The sequence below is a fragment of the Sus scrofa genome, chromosome 17 (assembly GCF_000003025.6).
Source record: "Sus scrofa isolate TJ Tabasco breed Duroc chromosome 17, Sscrofa11.1, whole genome shotgun sequence".
NCBI lineage: Eukaryota > Metazoa > Chordata > Mammalia > Artiodactyla > Suidae > Sus > Sus scrofa.
Window position 1 is genome coordinate 53,423,675 of NC_010459.5, and position 17,365 is coordinate 53,441,039.

At 44.7% G+C, this 17,365-nt stretch overlaps 1 protein-coding gene across 3 annotated transcripts in view; it reads right to left on the reverse strand.

Moving 5' to 3' along the window:
• ZFP64 (ZFP64 zinc finger protein) overlaps window positions 1–17,365 on the reverse strand; it is a 95,567-nt gene that overhangs the window by 59,654 nt on the left and 18,548 nt on the right. For 2 of the 3 annotated variants that reach the window (XM_021077225.1, XM_013985469.2), the window contains exons 3-5: window positions 15,506–15,667; window positions 14,096–14,158; window positions 10,130–10,381 (exon numbers count right to left, since the gene is read on the reverse strand). In XM_021077225.1, the coding sequence (XP_020932884.1) occupies window positions 10,130–10,381; window positions 14,096–14,158; window positions 15,506–15,667 (477 nt within the window). 3 annotated transcript variants of the gene reach the window in all.

Genomic DNA, 17,365 nt, shown 5'->3' on the forward strand with positions numbered 1-17,365 from the left:
ACGCCGGATCCTTAACCCACTGAGCGAGGCCAGGGATCGAACCTGCAACCTCATAGATGCTAGTCAGGTTTGTAACCGCTGAGCTACAATGGGAACTCCTCATATTCTACCTTTCACTTTAAAAAAAGGTAGGCTAGACACACAGTACTGTTAATAAGTAGAATAATAAGAGCAAGGTAGAGAGAAATGTACACAGTGCAATATAATGATTCTAAAGAGAGGAAATCTTTACCTCGAGTGGGGTAGAGGTCTTCTCCTAGGCGAGCACATCTGGTCTGATCCTCTCCCCTGATGCTGGGCAGTGGCAGCGCATCAGCCAAGGATCACAGTGGTGCCCGACTGATACACTTGCAACCCTTCTGTACCCCTACGATCTGTGTCTTTCACTTTCAGTACGTATTCAACAAATGACACGAGATACTCTCTATTCTATAATAAAACAGGCTTTGTGTTAGATGATTCCACCCAACCGTAGGCTAATGTAAAAATTCTGACCATGCTTAAGATAGGCAAGGCTAAGCTATGATGTTTGGTATGTTAGATGTATTAAATGCATGTTCTTTTTTTTTAAATTATTACTATTATATTTTGGCGGCATCTGTGGCATGTGGAAGTTCCCGGGCCAGGAACTGAACCCATGCCATGGCAGCAACCCAAGCTGCTGCAGTGACAATACTGGATCCCTAACCTGCTATGCCACAAGAGAACACCTAAGTGCATTTTCAATTTAATGATATTTTTAGTTTACAATGGATTTATCAGGATGTAACCCATTCGTACCCTGAGGAAGATACTTAATGTGTTTCCTATATTTTCTATCCTGAATATACATTACATTTATGATCAGGAGAAAAATCATTTAAAAGTTGCAACAAGGGGCACACTGGGAAAAAAGAAAAATGTAGAACATAGGGTCATGACAAGAGAAGTTTCTCAGGGAGTTCCCATCGTGGCACAGTGGTTAAAGAATCCGACTAGGAACCATGAGGTTGCGGGTTTGATCCCTGGCCTTGCTCAGTGGGTTAAGGATCCGGCGTTGCCGTGAACTGTGGTGTAGGTTGCAGATGCGGCTCGGATCCCGAGTTGCTGTGGCTCTGGTGTAGGCTGGCGGCTACAGCTCCGATTTGACCCCTAGCCTGGGAACCTCCATATGCCGAGAGAGCGGCCCAAGAAATGGCAAAAAGACAAAAAAAAAAAAAAAAAAAAAAAAAAGACAGAAGTTTCTCAGTTAAAATGCAATATCTGCAGTTTCCCTAAGAGTCACAAGCAATAATTCTAAAGTGATAAAATCACTAACATACTGAAAATACACTGCAAGCTGTTTTGATTTCTTTCCAAACTATAGTTAATAATGACACATTTTTACCATTGTTATGAAAATAAATTCTGGCAAAAGAAGACATGGCAAGTTATCAGAATCGTGTTCAAATATGAAGGATAAGAGACAGAAAGCAGACAAAACCCAGCTCACTATGTGTTATCTTAAAGGGATGCTGACTTTCTGTCCAACAGGCAACCCTCAAAGCTTTCAGCATTGCCATTTTTCTTATTTCCTTAGTTTGTTTTTACCCAAAAAAGGGAAGGGGGAATAATATCTTTACGTAAAATTGAGCTGATATGCATGAGAATTTTTATACGTTTGTGTGTTAGGGAAATAAAAGTATTGATTCTGGTAAAAAATGTATCTAAAGTGTTCTCACAACATTTTAAACATGCTAATCTCACCAGAGTACCCTCCCTTCCTCACCAGTCCTTGCTGATGCTCTCTGAGAGCATGTTTGATTGATTCAGTACTTAAGAGCCCACGCTAGAAGCTGGAAATCAGAGATCTTGGGTCAAAACACAGGTAGTTTGAGATCGCTCTCTGGCGCCACCTACTGACCAAATAGCATTTCAATTCAAAACAATAAAATCTCAATTGCCTTCTCAATATAGCCTGCGCTTTTAAAAAACCTAGATGCTTTTCCAATCCCACTCATCTGGTCCCTAGAACTGTACATATATTGATATTTAAAACAATGGTATCCTAATAAGCTGTCCTAAGGGTTAATAGACACTTGCATTATATTAGCTTCTAAACAGAAATGTCAGGTTTGTCACTGAAGTTTCAAAATAAAAATAGCAGTTGGGTCACTTTAGGCACCATGCATATTTGACTTGACTGTGAAGAAGGTAAGACGTTTATTTGCTATTCATGAGAGAGGACTAAGAACCTTTGCTTCTTCAAGTTCTCTTTAATTATATAATTCACACCCCAATACCCAAATCATATTGTGACTCTAAAGAATCATTAACATTCGGTATATTTTAATAATGTATTAATTTATTAAAAAATCATTCCTTTTTTTCCCCTCACTTGCACTTAACTTTTTTTTTGGGGGGGGCATCAAATACCCATGTAGCATTATGTAGAAAATGTCCCTTGATACCAAAAGATTTGTGTCCATGTATTAACCCAAACACTGGGGGGTATTTCAGAAAGAGGACTTAAGAGAGGCTGAGGAGAACCATCTACTATGCAAATTTAATGAGAGGGAAAAAAACCTTTATTAGAGTTGGGAAATTAAGTTGGAAGCAAATTAATGTATTCACTACTCCATTCATTTAATTCCAACCCCTACTCGGGATCATCCTGACAGCCTTTAAGACACTACAACAGGTACAACGCGGCGATTCCCACGTGGGCTCAAAATTATCAGAGCGTTAAAAAATTGGAGTAAGCTGTATAAAATTACGATTTATTATGGGGCGGGGTGTTTTCACAACAATCCTTGAAAACACGAAAGGCAAACCTCTTACAGAATTCTAGTTCTGACTTTTTTTTTTTTGTCCCTCCTTGCCCTCCCTTTCTTTTGTTTCGTACACCCTAGTCTGGTATAGAATCCGCCGGACAGAGCAAAGCTGGGTGGGCGCCTCCCTGGATGATGGAGTAGGTCTGCTTGGGTAACTCCTGCTGGGAGGTGGAGAATATGGGCGGGGCCGTGGTGGCCACGGCAATGTTCTGGCCTCCGTCGCTGACCACGGTCACCTCAGTGGTCCCCTCCTGAATCAGAGCGTTCAGGCCTTCGAAGTCAGTGCAAGTGATGCCTGAACTGGTGATGAAAGCCTGGTTGCCAGAGCCTTCCTGGGGGCCGCCCGGGGCCGTGGGGATGAGAGTCTGGTGCAGAGTGGCTCCATCCGGCTGGTCGTGGGTGGTCAGCAGGACGGCCGGCTGGGGCATCGCGGCCGCCTCGCTGGGACACCCCGAGGTCTGTGGCGGGGCGATCAGGTTGACCTGGCGCAAGATCTGCAGCCGGCTGTTCCCCGGCATTCCTCTGGGTTCTGCGCCACCAGGGCGGGCTGCACAATGTTCACTGCGGCGGCCGCAGCCTGGACGATGGTGTTTGCCTGGGGCACTTGGTGCCCCACGATGATTTTGACTCTGCCCTCGCTGAATTGGGGCACTTGGCTGGGCTGGAGGGGCACCTGAAGATGCCCCACCGCGAGGGGCGCGGCGGGCTGTTTGCTGGGGTCGATCTGAAACTGCAGGACGGTCACGTCCGAGCTCTTATTCTCGCTGTACTCACTGTGCTGCCGCTTGTGGCTGCGGAGCGAGTCCTCGCGCATGAACGAGGCATCGCACCGATCGCAGTGGAAAGTCTTCTTGGCGTCCAGCTTGGCCACCTGGCGGCTACTCTGCCGGCCCGCGTCCTTTCTCTCCAAGGCCTCGGTCTTGACCATGTCCCCGTGGAACTTCTTCATGTGCTTGCTCAGGTTGCTGGGCTGCTTGGTGTCGAAGCTGCAGTAATTGCACTTGAAGGGGCGGTCGGTGCAGTGGATGCGCTCGTGGATGCGCAGGGCGGCCTTGCTGGAGCAGGAGTAGCTGCACTCGGAGCACTTCTCGGGGTGCTCGGACTGGTGCACCCGGCTGTGCTTGCGCAGCGTGGCCTTGCTGTCCCCCAGGAAGTCGCAATGCGGACACTTGAAGTTGTTCCCACTGTGCTTGATACGGATGTGCGACTTGAGGTTCCCCTTCATGGTGCAGCGGACATTGCAGAACTCGCACTTGAAAGGCTTCTCCCCCGAGTGCACGCGCATGTGCCTTTTCAAGTCCGAGCTGATTTTGAACTTGGCGCTACAGAGCCAGCACTGGAAGGGGGCGTCCCCTGTCAACACAAGGTGAGTTTCGATAAGAACAGGCAGGAAACAACCATAGCGGATCCCCCCGCAGCACACACCAGAAAATCGCTTATACCAAGGCAGGCGGGTGGAGAGCTTCTAACTGCAGCTCCTAGCAGCCCCTGGGAGAAAAAAAAAAGAGGGGTCGGGGGCTCCTCTCCTTTTCCCAAACTTAAACCACCACCACAGGCTTTAGGTGCTCGACCACCACGACAACACCCAGAAGACAAATGGAGATTGAAAACAAGCTACTTAATTGTCCCCAATAAATAAGAATTGCGAATACACTTGGCAGATTGTTTAAAACAGTCAAGCTATGGTTCCTATGTGCTCACTCTGCTAGTGAACTGTTCACAGTTGTATAATTTTGCATAATCCGTTGATTTTGATTGAGTTACATGTTGTAACAGATTCAAGAGCACATTTTCAAATCAGTCAGCTCCAGTGCTCACTCATCAGAATAGTCTTTTTTTTTTTAAGTGATGGAAACACCCAGCTTATATTCCATGCAGATTTTTATTAATAAAGACGTGTTTATTGCACACTATTTATCCCACATTGCCAGCTGCGTTCTTTACTTGTGAAGTTACAAAATCCAGCTGCTTGATTTTTTTATTTTTTAATTCATGTTCGGTGAAAGATGAACAGGAAAAGCGAAATTGCAAACATCTGAAAGGACATGATATTCCGAATTTATTTCCTCAGTGAAGGCCAAGTCCAAATCATCTAAGGCACTGATAATTCAAGCAAATTGGTGCCCCCGCCCATTGCAATATTGTTTAAGCAAGCCAAACAACAGCCCTAAGAGTCTTCATTCGCTTCCAGGACGGCAGGCTCTCTGCTGAGCACTCCACAAGAACGGTCCCGTCGGCTGATTCTGACAGTCCCATGAGGTGGGTACTAGTACTGTGATCAACACTACTGGACAGTGAGGAGACTGAGCCCTAGAGTGACTACATAACTTGTTCATGGTCAGCCAGTCGTACACGGCAGAGCCTGGGTTCCAAGCCAGGCTGATTCCAAAGCTGGTACTCTTAGATGCTAGGTGATTTCCGTACACATGACCCATGTTCACTTTCTTACCATAAGTTCAAAAGAGTGGGATGTGTTCCAGCTTTTTGGTGTTAAGACCTATAAGATCACAATGAGCTGTTTAATAAATGCAATTCAAGATGGCAGGGAGCAAATTAAACAAGCTAGATGCTAGAAAATGGAGAAGCCCCAAACTAAACAGTGCTTTGCATGACTGCATGCCCATATGAGATCATTCACACAAACCTCTAGAACAAGGAACGTAAACTATACAGACTGAGGGCCAAATGCAGCCCTCAGCCTGTTTCTGTAAATGAAGTTTTACTGTAGCACAGTCACGCCCGTTTGTCTATGGTTGCTTTCATGCGACAATGGCGGAGGTGAGTAATTGTGACAGACACTGCATGGCCCGCAAAGCCTACAAAAGTATGTACTCTCTGGTTCTTGATGGAAAATGTTTGCTGATTTCTGCCTTAGCAGGTTGCTCATAACCTTTTTTTTAAATGCCACATTCCCCTTCTGGTGGTTTAGTGAAATTTATGGACCCCTTCTGAGGATACTGTTTAAAAGCGCAAAGTAGACTAAAATAAAAATCAACAGGAATCCAAAAGAAACTAATTATATTGAAAGCTAGTAAAAAAATCAAAAGAAAAAAAATCTGTGATATGGCAATGTGAATGCTTTATTAATACATTACGTAATGTGCGCTAACGGCGGATCTAGGGACTACAGTAATTTCTAAACAGAGAAGAATGTAAACAATATTTTAATCCCTCAAAAAATGCTGGTTATAGAAAGAGCTGTGCTCTCTATGGGTGACAAGTTTCACACACACTCTCATCAGATTGATGCCTATTTTCATCATTGAAGGACGCATCACATTTCAGTAAGGTTACTGACGAAGATGTCATTTTTTTCCCACAGGTTCACAGACCTCCTATATTTTACTCATGGACCCCTGAATGGAGGTGTTTGTGGGCACAGAGGAAGAATCCCTGCTCCAGAATGTTCTACTAAGTCTTCCGGTCACATCGCTGCCCAAACTAGTGAAGATCTGTTTGCCCTTTTTTTTTTTTTTTTTAAGCAATCAGCAGAGGTGAAACCCAAAAAAACCAGATAACAAAAGCTCACAGCTGAGTTGCAGAGCTTAAAAACACTCTTTAGGAGTTCCCGTCATGGCGCAGTGGTTAACAAATCCGACTAGGAACCATGAGGTTGCGGGTTCGGTCCCTGCCCTTGCTCAGTGGGTTAAGGATCCGGCATTGCCGTGAGCTGTGGTGTAGGTTGCAGGTGCGGCTCGGATCCCGTGTTGCTGTGGCTCTGGCGTAGGCCGGTGGCTACAGCTCCAATTAGACCCTTAGCCTGGGAAACTCCACATGCCACTGGAGTGGCCCAAGAAAAGGCAAAAAGACCAAAAACAAAAACAAAAACAACAACAACAAAAAAACACTCTTTAACAAGAAAGCAAAGGGTTACATCTCTTTCTCACTGCCATCGTCTTTCTCCTTTTCACCACAGACTAGTCCCCGTACAGGCTACACTCTCTAAAGTTAATAACGATTACCTTGGTTCCTGCCCACGACCTGAACCCTCCCGTGTCTGCTACCTGGTGGGGACTTACTGTCTGTTGCTCAGTGAATAAGCAACTGATACATTTAAGCTGACAGACCTTTCTTTCACTCTTTTTTCAGGGGCCGCAACCACAGGCAGGTGGACGTTCCTAGGCCAGGGATTGAATCCGCGCCACAGCTGCGGCAACGCCAGATCCTCAACCTGTTGCGCCACGTGGGAACTTCCTGATCTTTCTCGGGTTTATCGTGCTACTAAGACAATGCAGTCAGTCAAAGCGATGGAAGCGTAACAACAAAATCCTATTAATTCTACAATTTGTAAATTTTAATAAGTGCCGCATATTTATAAAAAGGAAGTGAAGAGTCCATGGAGACATTTCATAAATGACATACATATAAATTTTTAGAAACTACCCCTCTTCTAGACCCACTTAAAGATGCTACTTATAAAGGTAAATAAAACGCTTCCCTAAACGAATCCTTCAGCACCTCTAACATGGGCTGGGGAGATTTCCAAAGGAAATCAGATGGGCAGCAGTTCTGCCAATGTCTTAACTTGCTGCGGTAGATTAATGTCCCTGAGCCCACCCCCCAACTTCCGGTCACTCCCTGTAGCCATGGCTTCCGTGTCATTATGCATGTTCTCCCGACAGGGGCAGGATGACCTGCCACAACCCCTGAAAATAGGCTCAATCGTCACTGGACTTGGCTGATGGTATGTTAACTGGATTTGATACAAATAATGGCTTGAAATGGGCTTGTGAATTGGGGTTTGCTCGCTTGTGTGTCTGTCATCCATCACCGCGAGAAGGTCAAGCCTGTCCTAGCCTATTGGTCCCAGGAGGAGGATGACAGGTGTGGAGCAGAGCTGGAATACTTCAGCCAAGGCCAGCGGACAACCGGCCCACAGCCAGCAGCCTCTCAGATGTGTAGGTGAGCCCAGCGAAGATCGGCAGGGCTGCCCAGACGACACCCAGCTGACCCCCGAACGTGAACAGAGAAGGCATGTTTTTGGATCCACTGAGGTTTTGTTGGGGGGTGAGCGTTGTTACACTACATTATTTTGACAGTAGATAACTGACAGAGATATTGGCATCTAGAAACAGACGGCTGCCATAACAGAAAACTAAAATATGTAGCACTGGCTTTGGGATTGGGTGGCATAGAGGCTGGTCAATGTGCACGACTGAATGGCAAACATTTGGCAAAACTGTCACCAGTAGTAACTTAGAAGATAGAAGATGTACCCCATGAATTTGGGACTTGAGCAAGTGCACTATTCAAGCTGCACATGATAATGTACCACAAGAAAGAAAAACTCCAAGAAAAGACCTGGCCATTTTCAAAATGGAATTTGGAGAAAGAGAAAATCCAATGTGCTGGGCTAGAGGAAGTTGCTCATCTCCAACCAGCAAACGATTTTCAAAGGAAAGACAAAAGCTGGGGGACAAAGACCATATCCAGGGAACTGATCTCCGGGGGAGGAGTGAGAAATGAGGGGTGTAAGCATAAGGTTCTTGGTTAAAATCTCCAAAAGAATACAGGTGGTGCCAAGTCAGTTCTCTCAGCTGGACAAGGATTCCTGAAAGTCTCACAGGGTTTGGCCTACAAAATGCTATGGAAGCCCAAAGTGCCTCTAATGGGGTTCAGAGGAAAGGCAAGCCTCCAAGAGATTGTGGGTGTGGCTTTTAACACAAAGATACACAGGAAACTCCCAGAGTTGTTAAGATAGCTCTACCAGCAAAGCTGTCCCCAGGCTAGACCAAAATAAAATCTAGGAAGATCTCAACTTCTCGTAGGCAGGCAGGAAGCAGGCAGAGAAAGTTTCTCAAAGGTACACCTTCCACTCCTTTTCAGAAGCGGTTAAGGAAGGTGGTGAAAGGATACGCCAAGGGACCGAGTGAAAAACCAGGCAGCCGAGCCAAGGCCTGATCAACAAGCATTCTCTGTCCCCAGAGTGGGGGACCTGGAAACATTTGCCCAGAGGGATTTCAGAGATCTGTGGACCGGGGACGGCCAAGTACCTCCAGTTCTCCTTTGCAACAGTGGGATTATTATCAGTATCCTGGCTGTTGGCAATGTGGGGACAGACGATTTGTCTTTTTATTTCAAAAGGCTCTAAGTCAGGAAAAGCCGTATCTCTGACTGATAGAGACGATGATGAGATCCTGGTCTTTAAGTCTGATCCTAAGACTGGATGTGACTTGTGGGGGTCCTGGGAGGGCATGAACGCATGTGTGCGGTGAACTGGGGTTGGTACAGACATGGCCTCTGCCGTGTAACCTTGTGATGACCTTCCACTGTGGAGAGCTCAGCCCCTTCCCTTGTCACCAGGCCCAACTCCCTAACTTGCTTCAGCCAATGGGATGCAAGCAGAGGCTTGAAATGAGCTTACACACTGGGACGTGCTTGTTTGTCTGCCATGCAGAGGTCAGCCACGGTCATGAGAAGGACAAGCCTGGAGTAGCCCACTGGTCCCAGAGGGAGGCTATGAGATATGTGGGGCAGAGCCAGACTGTCCCCACCGAGGCAAGGGGACAGCCAGCTAACCCCCAGTTAGCAGATCCCCAGCCAAGGTCAGTGCACACCCAACCTTTCCCACACATGTATTAGCCCCGCCAGTCTAACAGCCCTCTGTGGACCTGAAGTATGTGAGCAATAAATGCTTTTATAATATGCCGCTGCGATTTTTGTGGTGGTTGTTACACAGCATCATTGCATCAAAAGCTAACAGATACACTTGCTAAAAGAAAAGCGTACATGGTTTAAGTTACCTACTCTGCTGAGTTTTTCCATCAAGCTGTCCTATGCTGAGCTGATGAGAGTACACTTTAAAAAATGACCGATATGCCTAAACATACATTATGCAGACATTCTTTTCGTTTGGCCGCCATCAGCATGTGGAGTTCCTGGGCCAGAGATCAGATCCCAGCTGCAGATGTGACCTTCGACCTTCACACAGCTGCAGCAATACCAGATCCTTTAACCCACTATGCCGGCGGGGGATCAAACCCGCATCCTGGTGCTGCAGAGACACTGCTGTTCCCATTGCACCACAGCGGGACCTCCAAGGCAGACATTTATTAAAGATGCATTGTTCATATCTCTACTTAACATAGTGCACCTCCTTGATAAAGACTAGTGAATATGTTATAAAGCTACATGAAGATATGTAGAATTATAACGATGTTTTCCCCTATTTTACAGACAAAGGCACTTCTGAGCAGATGAAAAGCAAAATTGCAAATCATGGGACAACCAAACATTCCCAGGTCTTTTACTGAGGTTGTGATTCAAGGCCTGAAGGTGCCAGTGATTTAAGCAACAGGAAGCTGGGCCGTCAAGCGAGGACCACACGGAGGACTTACCTGTGTGGGAGCGGAGGTGGACGGTGAGCTGGCTGGAGTTGCGGCTGGCATAGGGGCAGATCTGGCATTTGAAGGGCCGCTCATCGGAATGTATCCGCAGGTGCTTGTTGAGGCTGCTGCTGTCGGCAGCAGCATAGTCACATGTCTTACACTTGTAGGGCTTCACGCCCGTGTGGCATCGCGTGTGTGTCTTCAGCTTATCCTTCCGGCTGAAGCACTTGCCGCAGACCTCGCACTTGTGGGGCTTGTCACCTTCAAACACACAGAGGTGGCATCAGGAAACAAGATGAAAAAGGAAAAAGGCTAATTTCCTACTGCCTTAGGAAGAATAAGACACAGTCGCCTAAGAATATTGAGAAAAGCTCCCCAAAACTAGGTGCATGATTGGCAAAGAGCTAACATCCTGAGAGGGGGGAACTGCTCCTGCTCTTTTGCCGATGGGTATTCTCTAATTTTTCCTACATGGAGTATGGATTCCTCGTTAATTAAAAATAGAAGTCAACTCCAAATTTTAAAGTACAGCTCAGTAAAATAAGAGATATTGTCTTAAATCCATTCATTCTTTTCTTTGTCCTAAGAGACACACCCTAAAACTAAGCACCTCCAAGTTTTAGACCTCATAGGTGACAAGCCAAATACTATATTTTTTAGCCTCACTTGCAGCGAGATGGGACTATGTGAAGAAGTCCCTGTCAATCAAAATGGCAAAGAACGTAAACGTGTCCCTTTCATAAAATGAAATTGCTTGCCTCTTACTTTTCTTCTTTCCACCTGTCTTGCCAGCTGTTACCAAGACACGGGGGAGAACGAGCAGGTGAGCGCAGCAGACCTGCAGGTGGTCGGTATGTAATCTAATGCACTGTAATGACGCAGAAGGGACTCAAGACCCGGGATGATCTCCCAGGTCAGAGCTGCCTATGTGCCTAAACCACCTGCTTGCTTCTGACAGTTATGTGAGACAGACATAAACCCCAGCCTTGTGTGAGCTGCCATTTGGGCTTCCTTGTTACAGCAGCTTAATCTGTACTCAACAACACACGTCAATTTGCCACCCATGAACAACTGCTAATTTTTTGATATATATATATATATATATATATACATATATATTTTTTTTTTGTCTTTTGTCTTTTTAGGGCCACACCCACAGTACATGGAAGCTCCCAGGCTAGGGGTCAGAATCAGAGTTGTAGCTACTGGCCTATACCACAGCCACAGCAACGTGGGATCCGAGCCGTGTCTGTGACCTACACCACAGCTCACGGCAAGGCCTGATCCCTAAACCGCTGAGCAAGGCCAGAGATCGAACCGGCATCCTCATGGATCCTAGTCGGGTTCGTTAACCACTGAGCCACAACGGGAACTCCTTGATGTATATCGTCCAATTATTTTTGTATGTGTATGTATATGTGTACAAAAACCTCCTTGACAAACATCAAAACACATATTTTTTGAAAGGTACTCCGCCTCTGAATGATTGTGTTTAATCTTCTTAACAATTGGGATTAGAACCCAGGACTGTCTTACTTTCTTAGCCAAACGTTGCACTGCCTCCCTGTTGACTACTTTCTTGAGCTTAAAATAATTTCAATCATTTTCACATCATTACATTTTAACAGCATAATTTTTAAGGCTGAAGTATTCCACTGAATGCATGTACTGTAAATTACCGAACCAGTTTCCTACTTGGTCACTGCAAAGAATGAAGGAGATACACACATATGAAAGTGTAAAGACATCCAGTATTAAATGAAAAATAGCAAGTTGCAGTGCTAGTGTATATAATAGTAACTTTATAAGAGATGGAAAAAGTAAATTGCACATGTGTTTAGGCCTAGTATAGGCATGCCAAAAGTTAAGAACGAGACACACTGGACTATTAAGACTAGTGATTTGGGGGCATGTGTCAGATGGAGGTGGGCCCTAAGCCACAATTTTCACGTTTTACTTTATACATCAAACATGTATTTTGGCCAAATCCTAAATAGCCAAGCACTAAAATCCATTGTCAGCCAAAATTTCGTTTTTTTTTTTTTTTTTTTTTTTTTTTTGTCTTTTTAGGGCCACACCTGTGGCATATGGAGGTTCCCAGGCTAGGGGGTGAATTGGAGCTATAGCTGCTAGCCTACACTGCAGCCACAGCAATGCCAGATCCAAGCCACTTCTGCGACTCATACCACAGCTCACAACAACACCGGATCCTTAACCCGGATCCTTAACCCACTGAGCAAGGCCAGGAATCGAACCTGCACCTTTATGGATGCTAGTTGGATTTGTTTCCACTGAGCCACAATGGGAACGCCATTGTCAGCCAAAATTGATCCCTATCCTCATAGAATAAACATCTGGGATTCAGAAATACATCTAAAAGTGTATTAAAGATCATCAACTTATGATTAAAAATGTTCATAGTCAAGCTAAGAAATCAGCAACAATTGTTTCTCATTGTTGTCAGCTACTCAGCAGCTTCTGTGGTTGCCATCCTGTGTATCTGCAATGCTGAGCAGATGCTGGATGCTGGGGGAGATAGATGGTTTTTGGCCAGCTCTCCTGGTAAAGGAGCCTGCTCTTGCTGCGGCTGGCAACACCCTCTTCTCTGAAAGTAACTAAGTTGAGGACACTGTGTCACCTCTCCAACTTGAAGATGCTGCAGGCAGGCAGAAACTAGTCTACACAGCAAAGCTTGGGTAACTGTCAGTAGAAAACGCTCCTGGAGATGTGCAGCAATGGACTTCAACTGTCCTCATTTATATTTTTATAATGCTTTATCATGACTAATTACATCCCTTTACTCTTGCCCTGATGAATATGGTATGTGCGATCCTCAACACAGGAAACAGACCAGGAGCGGTTCATTGCTTGTTACATTGAGAAGTTTACCGACACCTGAAACATAGTAACTCCAGGTTCTGATCATTACAAGAAATCCAAATGACATGAGGCTGTGAAGTTGATTAGATATGATGGTCACCCCAGTGCAACAAGGAAATCATTGGCCAGAGATAACTGTCAGATAGTTCATCTTCCAAAGGCGGAGGCTACCTAGCAGAATATGGGCAATGAGTGATGCCCACGCCAAATTTCGGGGCACATTTTCCCCCTTATGCACACTGATACTATGAATTTATACATGTCTGTATCATCTGAATTATGAACATCTAATACTTTGTTTAAAATAGTCTAAAAGAAATTCCTTCTCCATGCAGAAAGTCTGGGAGACATAAAAATAATATACCAAAAAAAATCCACATCACCAGAAATAATCATGGTTTTCTTCTTCCATGCATCCATCTTCTTCTCTCCTTTAACAAAAGTACTTATTAAATTCCCTCTTCAAAATTCCAAAAATAGGAGTTCCCACTGTGGTGCAACGGGATCAGCAGTGTCTCTCGAGTGTCAGGATGCAGGTTCAATTCCCAGCCTGGCACAATGGGTTAAAGGATCCCATGTTGCACACAGCTGGGGCATAGGCTGCAACTGATCCGAGCTGGGCTCAGATCTCATCCCTGGTCCAGGAACTCCACGTGCCTGGGGGCAGCCAAAAGGAAAAAAAAATTCCCCAAATAACATACGCTCACTGTATCCAACGATGTAATGTAAAGCTTCTCCGCCTTCTTCCGATTTACCAGTCATTACACTCCACCCCCACACGCATTTTGGGATCATCTCCTCCAAACGAGTAGAATATTGGCATTTAAATTTTAATTAATTCTGGCAGATTAATGTTCAAAAATAGCTGTGCCAGTTCACATTTCCACTCCTAAATTCACTCATATCTGTTCTAGCACTGGATTTTATTGCTCTAAACATTTTCTGCCAAAATTACGTGTAGAAACAGCATCTCTTTTATTTAATACGTATTTCTGTTCCCATGATAACCAGAAAGGTTCTGGGTCACATCACATGTCTGACTTGTCTGGATCCTCAGCTCCGGTGCAGAGAGCAGATCTATGTGATGCAACTTACCCGTGTGGATTTTTAAATGACGCTCCATGTCCTTCATGCCATAGGCAGTCTTGAACTGACAACCTTAAAAAGACAAGGAAAGATTCTTTTTTTAATGATTTTTATTTTTTTCCATTCTAGCTGGTTTACAGTGTTCTGCCCATTTTCCACTGTACAGCAAGGTGACTCAGTCACACATACACACACACATTCCTTTTTCTCACATGATCCTGCTCCATCATAAGTGACTAGATATAGTTCCCAGTGCTACACAGCAGGACCTCATTGCTTATCCATTCCAATGGCATTAGTTTTGTATCAATTAACCCTAAATTCCCAGTCCATCCCGCCCTCTCCCCCTCCCCCTCAGCAACCACAAGTCTCTTCTCCAAGTCCATGATAGACAAAGAAAGATTAAGATTAAGGACAGAGGGAGACAGTCACTTCAGGTGGAGAAACCTGGCAGAAACTTCCTTAACCAAGTGATGAAAGATAACCCCACAGTAACAGGCCCACCAGGTATCAGTGTGCCTCCTGATACCACGGACCAAGGAGGACGTAACCTCACTTCTATGCTTCCTGCTCAACCTGCTTCACTTAAATCCAAAGTGATGAACGTTTGATAACATAACTGGCCTGTACTTTACAAAAATGTCCTGGTCAGGAAAGACGAAAGTTTAGGATTAAAGGAAATTGAAGACTCATGAAGACTACATGCAATATGTGTTCATGAACTGGATCCTGGACGGGGGAAAAACGTTTTTGATACAAAGGACACCACTGAGACAACTGGTAAAACCATAGTGAAATCAGAGTAGTTTGATAATAGCATGCATAGATGTTAATTTCCTGATAGTGATGATTGTACTGTGGGTAAATAAAAGAATTTCCCTGTCGGTAGGAATACGCATTGAGGTACTTGGGGGTAAAGGCACCGCATGTCTGCAGCTTTGGGGGAAACACACGTTTATATAGAAAGAAAAACAAAGCAAATGCAATATGTTAACATTTGGGGAAATCCAGGTGAAGAGCATAAAGAAATTTTTTGTACTTTTTGGAATTTTTCCCTAAGTCTGAAATTATTTCCAAGTACAGTTTTGTTGTTGTTGTTGTTGTTGTTTGGGTTAGGAAGGAAGACGTTTTCTGGATGTCTTCCTAGCTCTAGCACAGAAAGAAAAATTCGCAGAATCTGAAATGTTCACTAGACCCAGGCAAAGGCCCATGGCTATACAAGTCTCAGGCCCACACGCCTGGTGACCAAAGATGGTGAGAGATGGGTCGTGTGTGATGATGCGAATGCCGTGGGGTTGAGTTTTAAGCCAGGCAGTTGGGAGCATGTTTAGGAACAGTTGTCAGGAATTCAGAAGTTCCATCCCTGGACCTGTTACATGTCACAGTCTCTACACAAGGAGCACAGGATGCTGCCTTTACCTGGATAGCAACAGTTCAGCCGTTTCTGAGCAGGTGGGGCCGTGGGCTTTTTGGCACGGGACTTGGCAGGGAGAGAGATGACGGTGGCTGTCTGGTTCTCATTGCTTTCCGTGGGCAGATACGTTTGATAGCCATGTTCAAAGACAAATTCGGGAGCTGAAACTGAAAGATATGATGATTATGACTTTTCATACTATGAATACCAATAGCTATTCCCGTTGCCTACCTTCATTGTAGAGAATGAACATGTCTGATTGCTTTCCCAGTCGCCCTTCCTGTTAGCAGTGATCATGTGACCCCATTCCAGACAAGGAGACACTAGAGAACATCGGCTGGGGGGCTTCTGGGAAGATTTTTCCCCTTGATTTTAAAAAAAGGTAGGGGCAGAAAGAGAGACAGTTGAGGAAAGCTCATTCTTGCCACCCTGGTTGCCCCACTTTCTGTCTTTGGACATGCTGGAGTTAAGGTGTGATGTCTGGATCTGTGGCAGCCATTCTGTAACCATAAAGGGAAGCAAGAAAATCAGATACTGAGCCAGAGCCCTGAAAACCATTCCAATCTAGACTTATCAAATAAAAAAAAAAAAAGTCCCTATCATTTGCACCAGGTAGTTAACAGTTTTCTATTAACTTCAGGCAAATGCATTTGGGTACTTCATAAGCTTTAATCACAAAATCCTAACCACAACTGGAAAGGAAGTGATTGAAAGAATTCTGGGCAAAACCACAAAACACTCTCCAAACACAAATACTCTTTAACACAAATACTCCAAAAGAAAAAATCCTTGTACTCTTACTGAAGTTTTGAGGGAAAAAAAAGAGTAAAAAGGAGACCAAACATCTTTATCACCTTGTCTTTAATTCTGTCATCATCACAGGTAAAATAGGCAGGGTCAAATTTCTTTTTAAATTTTTTTCACTTAAAATTTTTTCTGAGTACTTTGTTAATTAAATTTATGGTGTGGGGTTTGGAATATGTATTTTCTTTCTTCCTTTATTACATGGAATTATAATAATTTGAATGGAGATCTGGATTCAAATAGGAGAAAATATGACCGGGGGCTTTTTCACTGGGCAAACTGTCAGGTGGAGAGGCCCTAGTGATGAACTTGAGAGCCACTGTCACGTTCTGCTTCCCAACTTTCAGTCACGGAGGCACTACCTTTGACATTTCTGCCATTGTGTTTACAGAGTACATTTATTTAAATCGACATGGGCCTGGCAGCCCTCCCTAGTTGGGCTTTGCCGAAGCAGTAATACTCACCCCACAAGTCTGAGGTGCTACTTATGTTTTCTCTTGAAATATCATAATTCTTTGAATCTAAGATGCTATAGATCATAAGATGCAGCATTATTTTATATACATGTTTAAAAGCTGCCAATTCAACATACTACCATGGTTCCATACTCCTTGGGTAGTTTGTATATATACTGACATTCCTTAGAAATAAATTTTACAAGTGTTGAATGAGTTCTTGCAGCCATCATTGGACAGTTGACAGGAAACCTGAGTCCTTGACCTGTAGCTCATGGGCACCTTTAGCGCCGATGACTTCATTCCAATGTGCGCCAAAGAACGCCCGGTTGATCCGCATTTGGCATTTGAGCGGACTCGTGGTCTCCATTTTTCTGGATTGAAACATGCAGGAAGAAGGTAAGTGGCTTTTGTTTAAAGCTGGCTGAAAGACTCTGACAAACTGATATGCGTCTTCGGGCCCAGCCTCTCGGATGCACTGATCTACCACCGCTGCCTGCTGTGAAGATGCCGCATCTGCTCTGCGTGGTTTAGCGGCTGCTCCTGCTGCTTCTGCTCCGCCGGTCCTCAGAGTCTGCTCCGCAGCCAGCAGTGCTGGACGTACCT